This window comes from Anas platyrhynchos, chromosome 2, assembly GCF_047663525.1.
Source record: "Anas platyrhynchos isolate ZD024472 breed Pekin duck chromosome 2, IASCAAS_PekinDuck_T2T, whole genome shotgun sequence".
Classification (NCBI taxonomy): Eukaryota; Metazoa; Chordata; class Aves; order Anseriformes; family Anatidae; genus Anas; species Anas platyrhynchos.
In genome coordinates, this window is record NC_092588.1 from 151,007,216 (window position 1) to 151,028,998 (window position 21,783).

At 41.6% G+C, this 21,783-nt stretch overlaps 1 protein-coding gene and 1 long non-coding RNA gene across 2 annotated transcripts in view; one reads left to right on the plus strand and one right to left on the minus strand.

The window, feature by feature from the left end:
- On the minus strand, window positions 1–20,675 carry LOC106019114 (uncharacterized). The gene is made up of 3 exons (XR_011807113.1): window positions 19,839–20,675; window positions 5,971–6,114; window positions 1–4,368 (listed from the first exon to the last, which is right to left on the minus strand). It is a non-coding gene; the product is annotated as an uncharacterized lncRNA (long non-coding RNA).
- The window catches only part of SHH (sonic hedgehog signaling molecule), an 11,000-nt gene continuing 8,109 nt past the window's right edge, over window positions 18,893–21,783 (plus strand). Inside the window, exon 1 of the mRNA XM_038175308.2 lies at window positions 18,893–19,598. Within this exon, the coding sequence (XP_038031236.2) occupies window positions 19,290–19,598 (309 nt within the window). The 5' untranslated portion in view covers window positions 18,893–19,289. The remainder of the gene's footprint in view (window positions 19,599–21,783) is intronic.

Below are 21,783 nucleotides of genomic sequence, written 5' to 3' on the forward strand. Positions count from 1 at the left end.
TTTTGCAGGCAGATATGCACTTTCACAGAAACCAGCTAGATCCAGCAGAGCTGGGACTGCTTGTGCAAAAAGTTCATGCTCATCTGAGTCCAGCGATCCAGAGCACATGCTTTGAAAGCAATAATCTCAGTAGCAAGCTTTTTGTCTTATCTCACCCCACTGAAATGGGAAATACTGAAAATAAAGAAAATTGCTGATTGAAAGTGTAAGTAGGCTGATTTAGAAAGAAGTGACACAGGTCAGACTTTTTTATTGATGTACACTTAGAAAAACATGATATGAGGTATGTGTATCTCTATACACATATGTACACACGCATGCGTAATGCTTCTTATAACCTTAAAGGTACATTACTGATCATATGTCCAAAGTCTTTTCGATACAGAACTGTCTTACAGCTAGCTAGATTTATTATTGTCGTTGTTATTCCTATGAAGACAAGTACATGCTTATCTTGTACTTCATTTTCCCTTATCCAGGAGAGATGATAAAAAATAGCGCTTAAGATCAAAAGGACAAGAAGTTATAAGCCAGGTGGAAAATTAGGTATGACAAATCCAGCACTATGTCCATGAGCTGGCAGGAAAGCGACCTCTGAGGATTTTCCACCACAATTACCTTCTCTTGAATAATTCTGCAGCATGAACTCCATTATCTCAGTGAGACGAACAGGTTTCTTCCTAGCTCCCCCTAGTGAACCCAGTGACTGGCTCCTGTTTTATCCCACAGAGACACCATCAGTGTAGGCCATGATTTTGATATTTTCCTTAAGTGTAGGTACTTCTTGCATGTAGACATGGATTATATCTTTTTTGCCTGACTCACTGAGGGAAGAAATTTAGGCTTTGGAAATTGAGGGTGGAATTGACTTATCTCTAACTATAGCTCATGAGAAGTCAGACATTTACTCTAAACCAGTTATCTGGGCTCCACCTATAGTCAGTGCAGAGAGACAAACACCTCCAGAAGGCTATTCATTGCACTTTATCTCTTTTCCCTGACAATAGCAGGACCCTAGACAACACATTTAGATTAGATTGCTAAGTGTCAAGTAGATAAATTTAGGTGAGATGAATCCCTTGTAATCTGACTTCTTAGCCTTGACAGTATCTTCAAGACCTATAAGTTTGGAAAATGTATATATTTAACTTGACATGTTGAAGACTGGCCTTCTGTTACTCTTCTTGTTAAAACATATTCTTCTGAACAAAGCTTATTCCTAGTGTCAGTCCAGAATCATGAACAATTTGATTGAACACAGCAGAAAGAGGGAAGCCCTCTCTGATGAGACCAGCACCATCACAAAGCAAGTGATAGGGTACCAGCATCTCTCTCTCTCACAGAATATAATTACTGGGTGAAAATACAGAATGGTTGAGTCCAGTGCACGTTCAGACAGACTCTGAACCATTGACGCAGAAGCGTGAATTGCCAAGAACTAAGCAAGCAGTTGCTGGGATGAGCTCATCCTTTTTTCTTCTGTGAAATAGCCATACAGAAACATTTTCTTGAATATCTTCTCGCTTTCAAAGATTGGGTTTCTACATGTACCTAATAGACTATTCATAAAAAAATTTCACTCCGAGAATTGAAACAAACCAACAAATTATTAAAGGCTGCAATGCAGCAGCACCCAAAGGCACTGACCGAAACCAAGGTACCACTGAGTGAGGAGGTGTGTAAGCACCTTGGGGCCAGACTCACGTACTTTTGCTCCCATTGGACAGTCTGACAGAAGCCAATGGGATTGCTCAAGGAGTATGTTACTCAATGGGAATAGATGTACCAAGATTTGGTTTACCCTCAGGATCCTGCAAGACTAAAGAATACGGATGAAATATTTGGTCCCATTAAAAAGAATGGCAAAGAAAACAAAACAAAACAATTAATTTCAAAGCGAAATATTTCACCCAAAGAATAAGCAGAAAGAGGACACATCATCTGCATGATGCAGTCAGAGTGGTAACAAGCATAGTTTAACTACCTGGTTTCCATTCCCAAGGAGATAAATACAGAAACATAAAAAAAATGTGTGGAGAAACAAGCAACCAAAATAGCTAATAATATTAATAATATTAATATACCATACATATGCACATTCATAACTCACATTATATACTTGTTTTGCTTGTTTTCTAATTTGAGAATATGGATTATGTTGGTTAATCAGGTTGCGTGGCATGGCCTTATTCCTTTTTCCCAACTGCATAAACCTACTCATAGTCAGAGGTGGTTTTGATCAAAATATTTTTCCATTGGAAATTTCCAGATAGTTGAAACCAGTACTTTTGAGGGAAACAAACAAACAAACAAACAATATAAAAAAACTTCATTTGGTGACAATTCAAGTCTGGAGCAGAAGTTCTAGTCAAAATAAAATGTTTATGTGCATGAGAAAGACAGAGGAATAATCTTAACTGACTAATGGCTAGGACATAATGATTATTTAAAGGATTATTTATTAAAAAAAAAGTGGGATATTATCATTATGGTGTTGAATTATTTATACAAATGATCAAGTTCTCACAAGAAAGACTGAGAAAATCTACTTCCAAAACAGCTAAAGGATTAGGACATACACTGGAAACATGGGAAAGCCATGTCTCTGCTCTCCAAAATGGAAAGCAAGGCTGTCCTGCAGTCTTCTATATCCTTGGTGCAAATGGAAACTACTATTGAGTGTGATTTTGTCTGTTTTTCATAAAAAATCTAGTGGCTCTTGCTTTCAACCTGGTGCAAAAAGAACAGAAGTTCTTGCCATGTTTTATGGTGAGAAAAATTCAGGTTGTATTCTGCCACTGAGGACTCACATCACTGAGGCAATTGGGCTGACATCTGTTTGGGAAGCCAGCAGAAAAGCAAAATGACTGAATCTGGGGAAGAAATTGTACCACTCTTAGTATCATACCTTTTAGAAAAAAAAAAAAAAAACAACCCTAAACTCAACCACATAATGGCTATTTCCTCATTTAAACTTTCATCGGGGCAGGTAGGAGCAGGGCCCGGGAGTGAGCAATACACACTCTGGGTCATAGGGTGGGGAAAGGACAGAGGTGCACTATTCCAGGAAATACCTGGAAATTATGGGGCTCCTTTGAATATGAGCACTGTCTGATTGCACCATTTCATCTGCCAAAAACCACCCTGGCTCTCAAACAGAGTGATGCAATTTTCTGTGTGAGTGCTACAAAGGTACCCTCAAATCCTTGCCTGGGTTAAGCACCTTCACATCAGGACTCTTAAAAGAATATCATCACCCTAACAGATTTCTGCCACATATAACATATTCCACTTACAGTGGAAGTTAGCATGGGTGGGAAGAACATAACTTTCTTCAACAATGCCTATATGAAATCCCGGTCCCTGAAAATCAACCAAATATTTGCAACTGAACATAAAAGGGACACACAGAACATAGCTGTTCTTACGCTTTGAATCTTGGTGTGTTGTTTTGGTTTTCAGCATTCACCCAAAGTCCCGCAGTTCATTAAGATGAAGGTGCTTGATCTCAATTTACCAAGCAGCCGGGAACACGTTGTGAATGAAATTGTCAGTTTCACCTCTGCGTGTGTCATGCAGCAAAATCTTCTGAACTTTTCAATATCTAGTTTTATTACAGAGAAATATTTTCTGTTAATGGTAGCATTAAAAATATATATCAGATTGCAGATTTTGATTCATAAACTGCAAAGCTAATGGAAACTTTAATCAGAAGCACAGTAAGGGAACACCTAGAAAGCTATTGTTTAATTAAAGATAGTTGACGTAACTACAGAGAAGTCACATGTAAGCAAATCAGAAATCTTGACTTTAGGATATATCACTGTGCAAAAGCACAACCTATTAAGTATTGGTTGGAGGGCATGCCACAATAAAGAATTGACCTGTAGATGTAGGATGCAATGCAGTCCATATACATATAAGGCAGGTCAGGATAGGAGTGCAAAATTCAAACAGCTTAGCATGCAGATGAGAGTTGTTCATATAGGTATGTCAGTGATCTTAAAGAATCAGTGAATCAGATAGTTAAATTATCCAGACCACGGCTGCTTTGGAAGATGTTCATTAGAGAGTGCTCCAGACCTGGGTTTCACTTTTTGAATTAATAACATGAGATTAATAAAACCAATTGTTATAAAATATTTATATGCTATGTAATAGAAACTAATACTAAGGACAAGAAAGAAGTATTAAATAGAAGTTACTAAGTTTTGAAAAATATTCCTGTTGGTCTAAGTCTTCCTTTTCAGCCCAGGGTGAATCTTACCACTACCTTCAGTGGCAGCAGCCATCAGTGCAATGCCACATTAGACAAAGCAGGACCAGACTGCTGTTGGTGGCTCCAGACTGAAGTTTAAAGACTGAGTTCTGCAGGAAATTGGACAAATGAAAAATAAGAAATAAAATCCACATAGCTCCAAGCCCTGAAGTCAAAGGATATAGGATTCAAGAAGAACAAAATGATCTATAGTAGAGGCCACAGAGATATATACAAGCTACAAAACCTTGCCAGCCTGGGACACAGTCACAGCAGTGACCACTAAAAGGGACAGTAAAGTCCCAAAGCAAAGGGAGTATCACCTCTACCATTGCACAAATCACTTCTGCACTTGAGTTGTGTTGACAGCCTTTTCCTGTTTTATATGTTTAAATAACTAGGTAGAGAGTTGTTTGTCATTTCACATTTAAACATAAGCTATAATTTCATTGATGGTTTGTGGTTGTAAGTGTAATAATAGTAATAATAATATTCATTTAGTTTTAAAATAATGTGGTAGAGGCAATCAAGGGCACTCATCAATAAGTTCATCTACATCACGCACTCAGAAGACAGAAAAAAAATGAGAAGAAATGCTGGAGACACCCTCACCTAGACTTCTTTTGACAGAGCAGTTGTAAACAGGAGCTATAACTCAGAAAGCATGGATCCAGATGGGTCCTTTGGCTTCCTTCCATACTAAAATCTTTAATTTTCCTAAAGAAAATAGTTACTTCATGAAGCTGCTGCTTACTTCAGAGCAAAACTTGGTTTACAAACTCAAGTAGTTTAAGGATTAAAAAGTTTAGTCTATTTCTGCAAATGAACTTTATCAAAGTGCAGGCAAAAATCGAGCCTTCAGGTAAACAGGAGCATTTGCCAAGTGGAAATCCCAGCTCTTTGTATATTTAGTAATGAGTGAAGATAAGATTTCTTTTTTTGACAGCATGATGGATACAATCATAAAAGGAATCATGCTGCTGTAACAGAGTATACTTGAAGAGTGAATTTGATGGCTACGGCTTTATTGCCAAACATGTCTTACCTTTCTTTTATTTAAAGTACATGAAAGCCAGTTTCTCTGGCATGTGAAAATGTTAAGGTTTTGGTGTGTCTCTTTTTTTTTTTTTTTCACCCTCTTTACATTCCCCTCTCCGTCCCCCAACATAGATGCATTACTTGTAGTTGTCAAACTCAAATCTGCTTCCCAGTTCAATATTCGCTGGCTCATTTAAGCATTTATATTTATATATTAATAAGTAAGCAAAGTAACACAAACTCTGGTGAGGACACTGGCCAAAATCATTGTATGTGCTTCTGCTGCAGTGGGTTAAAGGTGGGAGACAGCACTAATGTGAAGCCAGCCAGTTTGAACCCTGGTCTTTCAGTATAAATGCCAAGTTCAAATGTGCCATACATTAAAAATGAAATGAGTTTACTGGTCTCAGCCCGCTATGTTTGTGACGCCTAACCACATTTAAAAAAAAAAAAAAAAAGTCTCAAATCTGATGACCCCATTCTAGTGGAAAGCTCATGCAAAGATCAATTCCGATGTACCTCATTCTAGAAGTATATCATCAAGATCTTAAGCTATCTTTAATTAATTTTAGCATTCACCCAAAACTTGAAGGTGCTTGAAGCACTCAGACAGAGGAAGTAGCAAAGCATAGGTTCCAAAAGCACAGTGAACTTTTGTCATAAAGTATGCTTACTGATTTGTGTGAGACTCTCCTTCCCCTCAAACACATGCTGAAAGCCCAGGGCACATCACTTTGTAACACGAAGCTCACAAATTGCCCAGGTAACAGGGGCACCTTCCAGCCTCCTCCATGCAGCCTCAGCACATCGCGATGCCTCTGCAGAAGATAAAGCATGAGAACAGCTTACCCCCAATACAATCTCAGTAATAGTCTCTTGTTCCAAGGTTGTCCTCAAACTGAGGTGGTGAAGATGAAGCTAAAACTAGCTGATGCCAACAGGCTGAGAGCTCAACTTACCTACAAGCCTAATTTCCAGCACTTACTAGACACTGCAAGGATCAGCATCTGACCTTGTGTTCACCACATAACTTGCTTATGAGACAGACCACCACAAAAGTTTACACTTAGCAGTCTGATTATTTTTACTTAATTATTTGAGTAAGCTAGGAAAAGATCCCACGGGACACTGCCACCTGTGTCTTGTTCTCTGCTCACAGAGGGAAGGGAGCTTCTTCCAAGCCAAGCCATCCTTGTGTGGCACAAATTATGCCAAAGGCATGTTAAAGGTTGAACAGCTCTGTGTTTAACCTCTGACTAAAAGTAGTTCAGGGTCCCAATACAAAAATTAAGCCTATTGGCTTAATAGTACCAAACTCAGTCCCAGCTGAGGTCCCTCACAGCCTGGCAAATGATGGTTTTCAAATGAAAGAAGGGTTCTCATATAGCAGACAAAAATGACCCTTTCATTCTTCAGCAGAGAGGTAACAAGTAAAATTTTCTGTTGTGAAATGAAATACTGTGCGTGTCATATTTTACTATATTTTTTTTAAATATCTTGAGGTTCACATTCTGTGCATTTCTCAGTGAGAAAGACTGTAATAGAGTTCTCAGGCAAATGATCCACAGAGGAACCTGACACAAAGGCTGGTATCTACAAGCCTCTGTTGCTTCAGAAACAGTGGTGGAGGGCAGACTGGCATCAAAAGGAGCACTAGTAGCAGCACCCCAAGTACCAGGGAAGTTGGACTCTCCTCTCCTAGTAGGAACAACTCAGGAGATCCAGGGGAGAGAGAGAGAGAAAAAGATGAGTGCCCCAAAAGCCAGTTTAGAAGACATCCCTAATATTTTCTAGCCAAAAAATAATAATAATTAATTAAGTTTCTCAGCTTCTCTGCTGTCAACATATTGCTGTTGCCTCAATTGAGGATAGCAGCAACCTCCTCGTAAGAGAAAGTCCATGATGAGAGACCAAGCAGACACCTCCTGGTAGACACAGCTGATGGAAAGAAGCCAGAAGAGCTAGCAATTACCTAGTAACTAATTACAGCTACCATGAAGTCCTGATTGCCTATTTAAGCCAAGGGTGAGGTAACAACACCAGATGATTTTTGATGACTTCCTAGGGTGGTAGATTTGGTTAAACTGATCCATGTTGTGTATTATTTGAGAGGTTTTTGTATTTTGGGGAGGGGATGAAGTAGAGAAGATCTCAGATATTGCCTCTAGGAAGCAATAACACTGAGAGGATGGATTTGTCCTCATATATTAAACATTAATAAATATTTATTCCACTGACCACCTTATAATGCTGGCCTGAGCATGTGCACAAGACCTCAGAAGTGTAGCTTCTGCAAAATGCAGACCCCTCTGGCAATACAGGTGGAGCCAATTGACTAGCCTAAAATGCAGTGGCTCAGGAGATAAAAAATCATGAGGGGAAGGGTTGGAGATGAAGTTGTTAATTTATATATATATATATATATATTCTCTTCAGATCCATATGTCCTACTTTAAATGTTTATTTTAAACTGAGCAGTTAGAAATTCTGGATTTTTATATCATGAAAAAAAAAATGTAGATTTTGATTTTTGTTTTAAAAAAAAAAAAAAAGGTTATGCTTTTACTGTTTAGAAATAAGGCTTTTGAGTTGATGATCTCTCATAAACAATGTTAGTCTCCTGTAACATTCATGGGGGTATTCTGTGGGCTGTTCACATACAGAAAATTTGGTCTAACAGAGTCCTAAACAGGTACTTGTATAGAGAAGTTTCCATAAGTTTCAGTAGACATCTGTCCTACAGAGCACTTCCCTCACAGAGCATGAAGAAAACACTACGTTTTCTCTCCAGTCTGTAGAGAAACAGGTTCCCTGACAGTTTTTCATTCATCTCCCTTGATCTCAATCCCTAACACTTTTGTACATATTTTATAGAAAATCAAGAGTAAACATAACATGACACATCTAATATACCTTAACACAGCTCTTTGACACTACATATTTTTTAAGAGAACCTCTCCAAAGCCACTGTGATATATTACGGAAATACACAGCGTAGATAATTTGTCAAGAAGAACTCTGTCTTCCTAGAGCCTGTCAATGAATTACACTAACGTAATCAGAGGCAAACCTTTGAAATTATATATTATGTGAATATGCCAGGTTAGGATATTACTCTTCGAATTATTGACAGTGTATGAACTGAACATGAGTTCTAAAGAGTCATTCCCATGAACTCTGCCAAAGCAGATCAGGAATAGTGTTTGCAATGCATTCTTATGAAAAATATATGAATGTATAATCCTCAACTGGAGGTTGCATGGAAAAAAAAAAAAAACTCCTTAAATTCAAGGTGTGAAAACCGGTTCATTTATTCAAAGAGCTACTGTTAGAAGTAGCAACAGAGGGCATTCCACTATCCTAGCCAGCTGAACCTTGCTTTGCAGGTCTCAGACTGCACGAATCCCAGCAGAAGTACATAGGTATAAACAAAGAATTTAATTACAAGTGCATACTGTATTGCACAATACTCTCTCAAAAATACCTGCATGGTGTAGAAACTTGATGCTTAGTTTGATCATTTGTTCAAGGCTCTTTGTTGAACAGAATGAGTGCAGTGTAATACTCTGACATTTTATGGGTCTGACATTTACTAAGGTAATAAATTAAAGTAATTATGTTAATGCATAATAAATGCATTCAACAGGAAATAAAAAGTGTGCAGTACAAGAACAAAAAAATCTTGTTTTCTAAATGACTGTCATATAGAAGGCCAAGGTCTTAGTAAAGGGCTTTTGGAGGCTGATAATGTCTTATAAGCATAACTTGAAATAATCCTTAATTCTAGTAAAAATATAATTTCACGTATTGAACTTTATGATATCAGATTTGAAAATGCCATTATAATTTAAAGGTATCCATTCTCTGTTTGGTGTTTGGAAACAGAAGAAAACAAGCTGAGGGGTTCTTTTTTTTTCTTTCCTCTGTAGACTTGTCATCCACAGTCTGATTCCTGGTTTAATAAACAACTTGAACAACACTTTCATACCTAAGTGACATTTTCAAAACTGTTAAGACACCTGTGGATCTACAGGATTTGAAGAAGTACTCAGGTGACGAGGTTAAATTAGTAACCATGCTGAAGCTTACCTCACATAAATAACCACACATGCTCTCCCAACTACACCTACCAAGCACCATGAGCTTGCTTAGGCTGTCCCACAAACTCATTGAAGGCAAGCACCACAACCAAGAGTGCACCCTTGGATACTCACCATGACTTGTGAAACTGCTGTAATTGGACCTTGTTTGTGAGCCCACAGATGCACAATTCACTTCTTAAAAACAGCATCCGTGCTACTAAATCACCACGTGTCTTTAAAAACTTTTCCCCCTTGGCTCCAGCTAGGACTAGTGACTACTCTTGGCTGACCATTGGAATGGGTATTTACACAACAAGGTGTTTAAAGAGAGAGTTTCCTCTTGGCACCAGATAATTAATAGAACTTTCTGTCCAAACTTACTAAAGCTCCCACATCATTTAAAACTGTCTACTCAGCTTAGCTACTCTAATTATATAAGCATACAGTCCTTTCTGAAACACTCTGCAGAGATTTGTCTCAGCAATTTCTAGAGATGTGGTTGGCCAGAGAGCTTGGAAATGTATATATTAGACCCTCAGCCAAAGCAAACGAAGTATTTTTCACTCTGCATCCTATTAACAGCAGATAAGGACTTTTATGAAGTTTCATTTTGCTGCATCACTTTGGAAAAATTAATATGCCTCATTCTGTAAATTGCTCTATTACTTCAATGGGTCTTCACACGAATAAGGTGAAGTACACATAGTACAAATAAAAGGGTAGGTTCTTTGAAGAAGAGACCTTCTTGGATTTGTTTGGATAGAGCCAGGCAAAATGGTACTTGTTCTCTTCTGGCTTCTAAGCTCTGCCACAATAGACAGAAATGAATAAAAATAGAAATACCAAGCTGCACCAGTGTCTACAGCCTATTTGACTTGCCCCTGGATTTAACTGGATAATAATAGCTAAAAAATACTGATTAAGGCTGACTAATTTTGCCCCAAATTGAATTCATTTTAACAGTATAAAGGAAAGAGAAATATTATCCTGCTCTTTGCTCAGCAGATTTAGATATAATGACATAATATGAACGCATTCCAAAAATTGCCTGTCTTCAGGTAGTGCATTTTGGAGTGATTTCAAAATTCCCTTAGGTTATATCAGTGAAATGTTTTACCCTGTCTCAAAAATCACTAAGCTCTCAGTGCCCAATTGCCTGTGTCACTTACGTTGTTTACGTGCTGGGTTATTTTCTAGCCTACAGTCTGTGCCTTATTTTGTCAGGCTGCCCTTACACTACTTTGTAACTATTTTGATTTTCAAGCTTCCATGCATAAATTATGATTTATTTTGCTTTCTGAACGTAAGGCTGAGTGAAGTAATAGAGTGAGGTGGGTTTTTTTGTTTATTTATTTTTATTATGAATATTGTAAGAGTGTGGGTCTTTTTTCTTATGAAGAAAACTCCACGCTTAATTTTTCCTCCTAGAAAAACATACAGAGAAGAGTTGAAATAAACAGAAAAAATGTTATCTTTTCTTCAAACTATAAGAAATTCTACATTCTAATAGCTTCAGCATTGGAGAGAGATCATACTCCTCTAAGGCTGACGTTCTTGGTCACTAATGTTATTTTGCCTATAGGTGAGGGTACCTTGCCCTCATCAGTGTGCTGTCACTCCATGCTCGGAGAGAAGCCATGTGTAAGACACCACAGTTATATGGATAAAATATGCAACTGCATCACCACTGCCTGATTTTGAACATGAAGGTAGCAAGCCTTATTACTCTTCAAAACTTATTCAGATGTCTTTTTGATAGCGAGAGCCAAAAGATGAGGGCATAATTGAACTATTGCCCAAAGGCAATTACTGATTAAAATTGATTAATTCTACAAACAAATTTGACCAATAGATTAGTTGTCACGTTACAGCAGATTTGGGCAGTACTGCCACAATTGCTAAGGAGACATAACTGTCTAGCATGAATAGTTAATAGTTTGTTACACTGTAGAGTTTCTTGTGGAGTTACCCAAAGAAATCTCACCAGGGAGCTGAGCAGGGCATGCTACTTTGATGCTGTAAAACCATTGTGTTACCTCTCTGCTTTTATGTATGAATCTGAGGAATTGTTAACAGCACCAAGAGCAGTTTGCTCTGAGCAACACAAATGTAACGGACTTAACATCAAAGCGATTCAAAATCCACTGAAAACAACAGAAAGACTCCAGCTGAATCCAGAGGACTTTGAATCAAGGCCTACCAGGGTCAAGTCAGCTGTCCTAATGGGTTTTCTAAGGGGATCCTATGGGAAATTGGAAAAAGGATTCCAGTTTCTTGAACCCCGGGATTACTGAGGTTTGAAGCTACTGCTTTTTCAAATTCATTGGTTCAGCTTCAGCTTCTTTGCTGTCCCAGCCCAGGCCACACTGGCACAAGAGCAAAGGACCTCGTGCGCCCATGTACCCTCCCTCCCTCTGTTCCCCCAGGAAAGATGCTTCAGAAAGCAGTTTGAGGTAAAAATGATCAATGCTGTTACTGCGTGCCCAGAAAGAAGCAGCACTAAAGCAGCGCTCCATCATCAGCCAACAGAGGACTGTAATATTTAGATATGAATCTTTCTACAATAATCCAGACCTTCCATGCATGGAGATTAAGATGCTGAAATGGTCATTTTATTAATCTTAAAGCAATATAGAGGATGAAGATGGTCCAGAGTGTGGCAGCCTGCTTCTCGTCCTGGTTTCGCACTAACTTCACAACTGCTGTTGGTGACTCGCTTTGGTTTGCCTGGGTTTCTGCATAAATTCAGGCTTTGGTTTCTGCTTAGAAAGCCTCGTAAGGGTTGAGACCAGTGTCCAGAAGACTTGCTGAGCTGTCATACAATTTGGCTTCAGATGAGATTCATGAAAGATGCACGTCTGAGAACTTCTGGTATTGACACAAGTAACTTCAGTGGTTGACTCTGCAGGGATTGGGCCCTTCTCAGTTGGTGAGGATGTATTAGCCGATGGAGCATCCCCACAGAATTTACTGAGCTCTCACATCTGCTTCTTCTCTTGGAAAGGATGGTGTTTTGTTAAGCTTTCAGGAACATTTCAGAGCCCTTTTTTCCGCTATCAAGGTGTTTTAGAGGGAAAGGACATAAATGAGCAATATGATAGATATAGGGAGCTCTTATTTTGGTTGGGCAACTGACGAGGCATATGGGAAATTTATTGCACTATAATTGTGTTATGTGATATCGATGCTGCAGTATTAATGACTGCAAAGTGCCCAGATTGATTCAGATGGCCATTTACTGTCATTATTACAAATCTAAATAAATAAATAAGAGCAATTGAATTGATGTATCTAAGGAGTGTTTCAAAGTCACCCGGTGACATATATGTAGGCGCTTGTGAACAGAGAGCGACTCAAACAGTATCGGGGACATTTTTTATTGGGGTCAGAAAGAAATAGAACAATTAAGTCATTTTCAGTCATATACAATATATTAGGAACTGTTTTAACAAGCACATTGCTAAACTGACTGGCATGAACAAAGCGTTTTAAAAAGCTGGGGTGTAAATATGCCAGGAAAAAAGAAAGAAAACATGTAAACTATGCTCAAAAATAGTCTGCAAATGTAAGGAAACAAGAAAAACTAAGACAATCATGCACATACCTCTCCTGCTGCCATGGCCCAGTGAATACAGTGGTTACCATGGCTGGATCTGGCTATGAGGTGGACTTTAGAGGGCAAGCTTTGTTTCTGATCTCTGCCCAAACAGAAAGCCTTGATCCAGTCTGTTGGTTTGTGTACTTTGGGCAAGCCAACCTCACACTGCAAGAGCCAGCAAGTTAAGTTTGAATTTATCTCATGCCTTCAGGTTTCTCTTAGCATCCCCTGTCTGGCTGTCATATCACACGAACTGGGAGATGTATTAATATTTGGTATTCTGAAATATGACTCGGCACTTTTTCCTAAACTGCAGTAGCAGTACAAGGCAGACAGCTAGCATTACTTGCATTTTGCAATGCTATTCATGTATCAGCCTTTTTTTTTTCCCCTAAACAGAAATCAATATCTTAAGATGTAGGTCTTACTAAAAAAAGTATGTCTTCCATTAGCCTTTTGTGGACAATAATTATATATATCAAGCATAGACTCCCTTTTTATGTTAAACTTACACAATTTATTAGCAGATAGTATCCTCAGAAGAGAAAGCCATGAGAGCAAACCTACTATATATAAAATAAATAGCTTCTTCAAACTCAGAGATACATTAGAGAATAGGTGGGACCCCAAGACAGCCAAGTAAGAACCTGCTAGTATTGATCTGCATGGAAAAAATCTATTTTGGCTCTTCATACACCCACATCCTCTAATGATCATTGACTCAGTTGCCCAGATAAATTCCACAGATAAACAGCCAACACCCAAATTAACATACTAACCATTAATACTCCAGTTAACAATTTTTATAACAACAAATATATAGAGATAGATAATTTCCTTTGAAGGTTTATTCCTAGCAATGTTTATATGATGCAAATATTGGTTCTAAGTAACTTGCCAATGACCAAGAAAGCAAGTCAACATAACAAGTGGGACTAAAAATTAAATATTCTTGTACTCATGGGTGGTGTTTAAGAAGCTATATTTCAATATCTCTTATTTATATGGGTCACCAGGAACTTAAGAAGTATGTGCCATGATAACTTCTCACCCCTGTGCACTTGATTATGTTCACACCCACACATATATGCACACACACCAATTCAAGGTATACAGAGGGACAAAAAGAAAAAAGGCTTTCAAATACTTGGTTATAAAATTATGTGCTATTAAAAAAAAAAAAAAAAAAAAAAAAAAAAAAAAAAAAAAAAAGGCAACAAACTAAACGAACAAGTTTTGGAGCTTATTACTTTTTTTTTTTTTTTTTTTTTTTTTTTTTTTAACTTAACACCTGCTTTCCAGCTGCCTCTGCTGGGGACTGCAGAAAGCTGTGCAAGCCGTGAGGAAGATGCTCGGAGGTTGCTCCCAACGTCGAGCTCCCCTAGCGGCTGCTTCCCTCCCACCGGTACTGCATAGATTAAAATGCCCTGTTTGGGGTTTTCCCCCACTCATGACCAGAAGGAAGTGGCTGAAAAGTGATGTGGATAACAAACCAGGAAGGGAAAAAGAAACGATAACAATTCCTAACTGGGGCTTTCGTATGGAAAAAAAGGCTGAGTTACTTAAAGAGAAAAGACCCGGAAGAGAAATCTAAGGATTTCACTGTATATGTATAATTAGACAGCATGTATTGCCCTGACAAGCGCGTAAGAAATTCTGTGGGAAACTCTGCTTCAAGAATTGGGTTAACAGAAAATACACACACACACACACAATATATATATATATATATATATATAAAATCCTTATGAATAATGCTGTCTATATTCTTTTTAGAAGGCTTTATTGACCAAATTCAAGCTGATGCATTAATATACAAGCAGATATATATAAAAACTGCAAAGTCAATGTCTGTAGATACAATTATTCTGAAAAACTTGGTTTTGTCTCTCTGTATACTCATAATGTTTTCTCCTGTGGCAGAAATGCCTACAGACTATTGCCAGACTAGGGGTGTATTGGAGCAGATACCAAGCTTTGGCTGTATGACTCCCCGACTTTTGCTGACAAACTAAAATGGGTGGTAAAGTATGAGCTTAATTTGTCTCTTTGGTGCCAGGGTTTTGGCTTTGCTGGGGTTTTGTTGTTGTTCTTGTTGGGTTTGAGTTTTGTAGGATTTTTTTTTTTTGGAGGGAAATTCCTAAGAATAAGACCTCTTCTGCTTTTCACTATAAAGGAATAGTTGCCAGCTAGCCTGTAACTCTAAGGTGAAATTTTTAAGTTGATTTTAAAGAGAGATATTGCAATACCACCAGGATAGGCAAACAGGGATGAACAACTCCTTTAAATAAACTAGTTTAGCATCTTTATGAAGGAGGGTGGGGTATATAAAAGAAACAAACAAAGTTTAAGATGAAAAGCCTGCCTGATTCTCCTGCCACTTACACCAGTTTTACTCTATCGTAACCTCTGTTTTCACTGAAGTTATTCAGATTTTCTTCTCTGTAGATGGGCATTCAGGTCCCATATTTCTTGGGAAACATCACAGGTGCAAAAAAAAGGCTATCAGAATGAAGCTTTAGCACTGTAATAAGTGGTAGTTGATTTCATAAGTCATATATTAAAGGTGAGCTCTAAAGATGGCTGTTAAGGGTGATAAGTAATTGAGACCCATTTAAAATCTGCAAAGATCTGCCTCTCCAGTTTTCTGAAGGGAACTTCCTGTACTTTGGAATTAATCAAGAAAAAAAAAATACATCAGTGCAAGAAAACTCAGAGAGTTTGGCCAACGAGCAACATCACTTGTGAGGTCTGAGCCCTTCCCTGGTTTAATGCAAAGTGAACAGCAGACAAGTCCAGATTTCAAAATAAATAAGTAAATAAATAAATAATAACTGAGATTCTCAAATGGAGATATTGCTGGATGGCAGCAAGGGCTAATGACGTGAAGTGCACATGGGGCACTTGAGTAGACATATCCCCAGGCCAGCACAATCCCATGGCCCCGTGTATGGCCCCATGGGCAGGGGGGAAGCCTCTGAGATGTGGTGGGTTGGGCAGAGCCACTGGAAGAGTCCAGAAGGAAGTGAGGAAAGCTAGGCCATGTGGTTGTGGCACACAAGAGCAAGAGAAAGAGGACTCTATGGGATTAAGGTTGGATGTGCCCATGGTTCCAGTGCCTGCTGCACCCAGGAGGACCAGGGTTCAAGATGACCCAAGGGGCTCCCCACCACCCACCAGGGTGTTGGAGGCCCAACGGGGAGCCCAGTGGCACCTCCAAGAGGGACCCAGCCAGGAACATCATCAACCTGGGCAGCCACAGGGAGGCTCTGGGGGCCTCTTTGTGAGGACTTTGGTGTGGAAGGGCATGGGAAAGGGGTGCAGAGCATCTCACTGCCCCCCCTAAGGGCCTGGACAGGCCCTGACCTCCCTCCTCAGAGAGCAAAAAAAGCGGCCTGCAGGTTTTGGGGACAACAGGACAAAGCATTGATTTTTACAATCCAAACTGAGGCATTAATTCCTCTAAAGAAGGCATCAGTGCCCGACCTGGTGGCTGGTTTTGTTGCCCGGTTTGGCGTTGCTTGCCAAGAGGTGCAGGCAGAGATGTGTGCGGCGATGCTCCCCGCAGCATCCCCCTGCAGCAGGGGCAGGAGGCAGGTCGGAGGGCTGTGTGCACGATGCTGGGAGTCTCTTGGCGATTGCGAAGCCCCCCACAACCCCCTCCAGAAGCGGGGGAGCTCGTCAAAGCCGGGAGAAGGCGAGGAGGAGAAGCGGGGCGCATCCCGGGGGCCCGGCCCCGCTCCTGCTCCCGGCCCCGGCAGCCGCAGCCTGCGCTGAAACTGAGCAGAGCCACCCCCAGCTCTGCTTTCTTTCACATCTAATTTGATAGGAGGGTGATTTCGAGCTTCCCCCAGTTCCAACTTTTCCCGATTTCTCCCTTTCCCCCCCTCCCCGTGCATTTATTGCTCGCATTTAATTAATTCCTTCTTTGCGTTTCCTTCCCTGTTAATCTTTGGGTGACTGCTTTGTACATATGGCAATCTGATAATGAGGGAGTTTATCCTTATTCTCAATACTTCTTCGCTGCAAAGCCTCCCTTTCCAGCGGCCGGCATATCGATCATCTTTCCTTGGGGAGGGGGACAAGGTAAGAGGGGTGATAAAAGATTTGCAGGATCCCACACCATTAGGAGTAGCTTTTATTCCTTGGCACTGTTTAATCAACTGTTATATCAAGTCATGCTGTTTAAGCAACCACATCAAAAGAACATACCCTCTTTTGTATAAATTATATATTCCTTGTATCTGTCTTCTCACATGCACGCAGACGGGGAGATAAAACTTCAGTTTGTTTTTTAATAGCATGAAGCAGGTATTTAGCTGTTATACAACTTGTTTCTGCAGCTCAGCTGGTTGATAAAAACCTAGAAGACAAGCTACTGGCTTTCTAACTTTTACCCATTCCCAAGTTAAAACGACCAAGTTTAAAGTTGGGAATGATAAATCAATGATTCACTCAGGCTCTACAAAGAAGCATAAATAACAGAAGAAAAGAATACGCTGCACAAGGGGGAAGAGCACCAGTCAGAGTCGCTTTGAGAGTTTCAGACCACTTCTTTCGGCTTTTTCCTGAAGTTTACGTAAAAAGATCACTTTGTCCCTTGAAAGTCCGTGTTGTCCTGCCCGTTGCAGTTTGCGGATATACAACTTTTTTGTACTTCTTAAAAACTAATTTTAAAGTCCATTTGCACGTGGTTTAAGTTGATTACGACTCAGCTCTATATCACAGACCGGAAAACTCCCATATAATTGCTTGCCCCAAAGAGCTGCATTTTTTTTTCCTTAAATAAAGTAGATTTTTTATTTTTTTTTTCTGAAAGAGTGGACTTTGAATTACTTCAGCATGTCATCTTGGTAATTTTAAGAACTCTTTAAAAACTTGGAGTTTCTATAAATTGTATGTCCTTTGGAGCAAAGGCAAATGAGCCCTTTACAGGAACAGAAGTGTTTGTTCATAAGGGACTCTGCTTTTCTGTCTAACCTGCTCTATCAGCCCCATCTCTGCAATTTTGTTCGTCTTTCAACACCTTTGTCTGATTAGTAGCTTTTGGAGATCGGGATAAAGACATCACTTGCCACGCTGCATGAGATAACAATTAATTTAACATTAAACTTATCCCCCTTCCATTCACTTTGCTTGGATCGATCTCTGTTAATTGTGTTTGCGGATGCTTTCAACACTACGCTTTTCTTAAAAACTTAATGACACCCCGCGAGGAGGTGTAGGAGTCTAAAACGCTCCTCTTCGACTTCGAGCAAAGAAACAAAGAATACAGCCCCAGCGTGCTCAGGAGACCATCTATTTTTAATCAGCTGACTTTTCCTGCACTTCCCAAGGTACTACCTTATTTTAAACCGGGTGGTAGCTCTGGTCTTTGAAGAAAATGCTGCTTGGGTCCCTCCACTTTGCAGTTGTGGAATACAAAGTCAGACACGCCAACTTCACAAAGCTGCCGTCTCCTATCAGACTTGCTTGTTTCTCCCCCCAAAGTAGCCATTTATCAGCTAAAAGGGGAGTGTGTTTTAAAAATGCGTGGCTTTATGAGGGAGAGCAACGTCTCCTTGCAGGGGGCAGAAACCTGTTACAAAGCCACTTAGGTGGGATCACCCCTAAATGGCATTATGCCTCCCCTGGGCTTTATTAGTTCCCCAGTACGTTTCTATTTGCACTGTTCCCCGATAATTCGGCATTTTATCTCCCTGAAACTGCCCTTAGAAACTTGCCTTGCACCGAGACAGCTCGCTAATCTTATTTATTTCTTTATTATTTTTTTTTATTTCACAGAGGCATCTGTTCCTCTTGCTGACAAATGTACCATTCTGCCAAGAAAGTTTTTTTTTTTTTTAAGAAAAAAAAAAAAAAACAGCGTGTAATTGATGTTATCCCAAGAAAGCGCAATCTCCACCCCTTTCAGCTCCAAGCCCTTCAGGTAAAAGGAAAAAAAAAAAAAATCTTTCAAGAATTTGTTGCCTTTTTGAGGGTTAAAACATCAGAAGACAAGCTTGTCTCGCCTTGGCCAATCAGCTCTCGGCCCTGGCAGCTATAATATAGAACTAAAGGCAGACTCCTCTCACAAGCGTCTTGCTTTGCTACCATTAAAATCAGACCCTTTTTGTCTCTCGCTTGCTGTCTCCCGACCAAACTCCGATGTGTTCCGTTATCAGCGACCTAAAGCCTGCCATTCCAGCACCTGTCTTGCTAGGGATCGGTGGATAGTATACGATTCAGAAAGCAGACAAGGACATAGGAGGAGAGAGAGCTCTAGAGAGACAGCCAGGGATAGGCACAGAGAGCTTTGAAGTAATTGGATTCAATGGACGAAATGCTGCTGTTGACAAGAATTCTCTTGGTGGGCTTCATCTGCGCTCTTTTAGTCTCCTCTGGGCTGACTTGTGGACCAGGCAGGGGCATTGGAAAAAGGAGACACCCCAAAAAGCTGACCCCTTTAGCCTATAAGCAGTTTATTCCCAATGTGGCAGAGAAGACCCTAGGGGCCAGTGGAAGATATGAAGGGAAGATCACAAGAAACTCCGAGAGATTTAAAGAACTAACCCCAAATTACAACCCTGACATTATTTTTAAGGATGAAGAGAACACGGGAGCTGACAGACTGATGACTCAGGTAGAGCCACAGAGATACCTGTATTTGTGTTTGTTAACCTCTCTGAGCAATCCTAAAGGACGCATCTGTCTTAGTATTTTTGAAAGCCCCCCCTTTCCCTCTCCCCCTCCTCCCCCCGCCCCTCCAAACTCGGCTAGTTTCCCCCATTGAATGTAAACCCCATCTATCCAGGACAAGTTAGCAGGGGCTGGAGCTGGAGCTGGCTAGATATATTTGGTGGGGGATCTGTGTGATACTTACAGTCATTACCGTGCCATGGCGTTGCCTGTAACTTGGTTTAGCGATTGCTGTTTGCATTTGTCCCCAAGGATGCACTTTGATCAAACGAATTGCATACAGCTCAGAGGACCCCAAGTGTATAGTGACCGCCAGGCCACTCACTCATTATTACAAGCGTAGTCCTCGGTTGGTGCGCCTGCTGACTTGATCTTTTTATTTGATTTATTTCTTTTTTTTTTTTCTTTCATTTCATTTTATCCTTCTTCTTCTTCTTTTTTTTTTCTTCCTCGCGAGCATATTCTAAATTTAGTAGGCATGCAGTCGTGCACTCACAAAAGGCAGCTGAAGCCGGATCGACCATTCCTCTCCTGATTCCGTATTATATAGCTCGTATTGCAATACCATCATTTGCAATTGTGCCCATCAGAGCGTAAATATATTGATATTTCTTTAAGGATGCTCGCCGCCAATGCTCTGGTACTTCCATAGGGGAGGGACTTGCAACTTATCAGCATTGCATCACCTTCTGTTTTAAAAAATCTGATGGCACAAGGTTTACAACTGGGTAAATATTGGATCTCGGGTGGAATCAGATTGCGGAACCATTTTATGCAAAAAGAGAGAGAGAAAGAGAGAGAGAAAACCTCTCAAAGAGTCACCTCATAATTATTATTCATGCTCACCAGAGAGCTCGGTGAAGTCAATTGCTCTGCCAATCCCGGAGTTTCTGAAACTACATGCAATCTAGGCACTGGAAATGGGTTTCCTCCAAATATAGGTCAACAGCGCTTTTTTAATATTAATACATTTAAGCCCCACCTTCAGCGCTGGAACAGGACTCGCCTGGAAGGACTAGGCGGGGAGTGGACGGCGAGGGGGTGTGCGTGTGTGTGTGTGTGCCGGGGCGGGGGGGTCTGGGGGGGTGGGGGGGAATTTCCCAAACTCTCCCCGCTCCTCGGGCCTGATTTTCCGCACGTTTGCCGGCTCTCCGGGGGGCGAGGGACCGGCGGCGCTGGGCACCATCTCGTGCCGACCACCTTAAATCGGCCGGTCCCCGGGAGCGCGGCGGCGCGCCTCGGCCACGGCGCCACCGCCCGCCCCGCTGCGCTGCGCGCTGCGCGGCTGCGGAGGAGCGCGGAGCCGGGTGCGCGGTGCTGGGGGCTCGGGGTGCGCGGTGCTGAGGGCTCGGGGTGCTCTGCTGGGAGCTGGGAGCACGGCTCTCGGCGCTCGCTGCTCGGCTCTGGGTGCTCTCCGCGCGGATCCCGGTGCTCGCTGCGCGCATGGCGCTGCGCGGAGCATCCCCTCCCCGGCGCTGCGCGCCCCGCTGCGCGCTCCTCCGCCCCCCCTGTGCGAGCCGTGCGGGCGCATCTCCCGCATTTTCAGCTCCACTGAACTCCTCTCGCCCATCGATCGCGCCGCCTCGGCTTTTCCCCCTTCCCTCCGCAGGGAGGCTCCGCGGGAGTCGGGCGCCCGCCGGGGCACGGCGCATCCCTGCGCGGCCGCGCCGGTTCGTGTGTGCGGGTGGCGGAGCCGGGTAGGGGCTGTAGGGCCGGGAAAGTGGGCTATAGGGCCGGGAAGGTGGGTTATACGGCCGGGGGGGGGGGGGTGGGCAGCGGGGCTGACCCCGGCCCCGCGGCTCTCCCCGGCTCCGCGGCTGGCCGCTCTCGGCTGCATTAGCTGGCAGCGGCTGAACTCCTGACCTTCTGTCAACTTCCCTCAGACGAACGAAACGAAAACAAATACTTTTTTTTTTTTTTCCTTCAGTGCCCGTGCCTTAGACACAAAGGGGGAGGCGGGCTGGGGAGGTGAGGCTGGAGGGGGGAGAAGGGATGGGGGTACCCCGGAAGGGTCGGAGGCGCAGCCGGGCCCCGGGTCCCCAAGACGGTGCTGGCAGGGACTGGGGAGGGGTCTGGGGACAGCCCCCGAGGTGCCGTGTCCCCTTTCCCTCTCGTTAAACCCCAGCCCT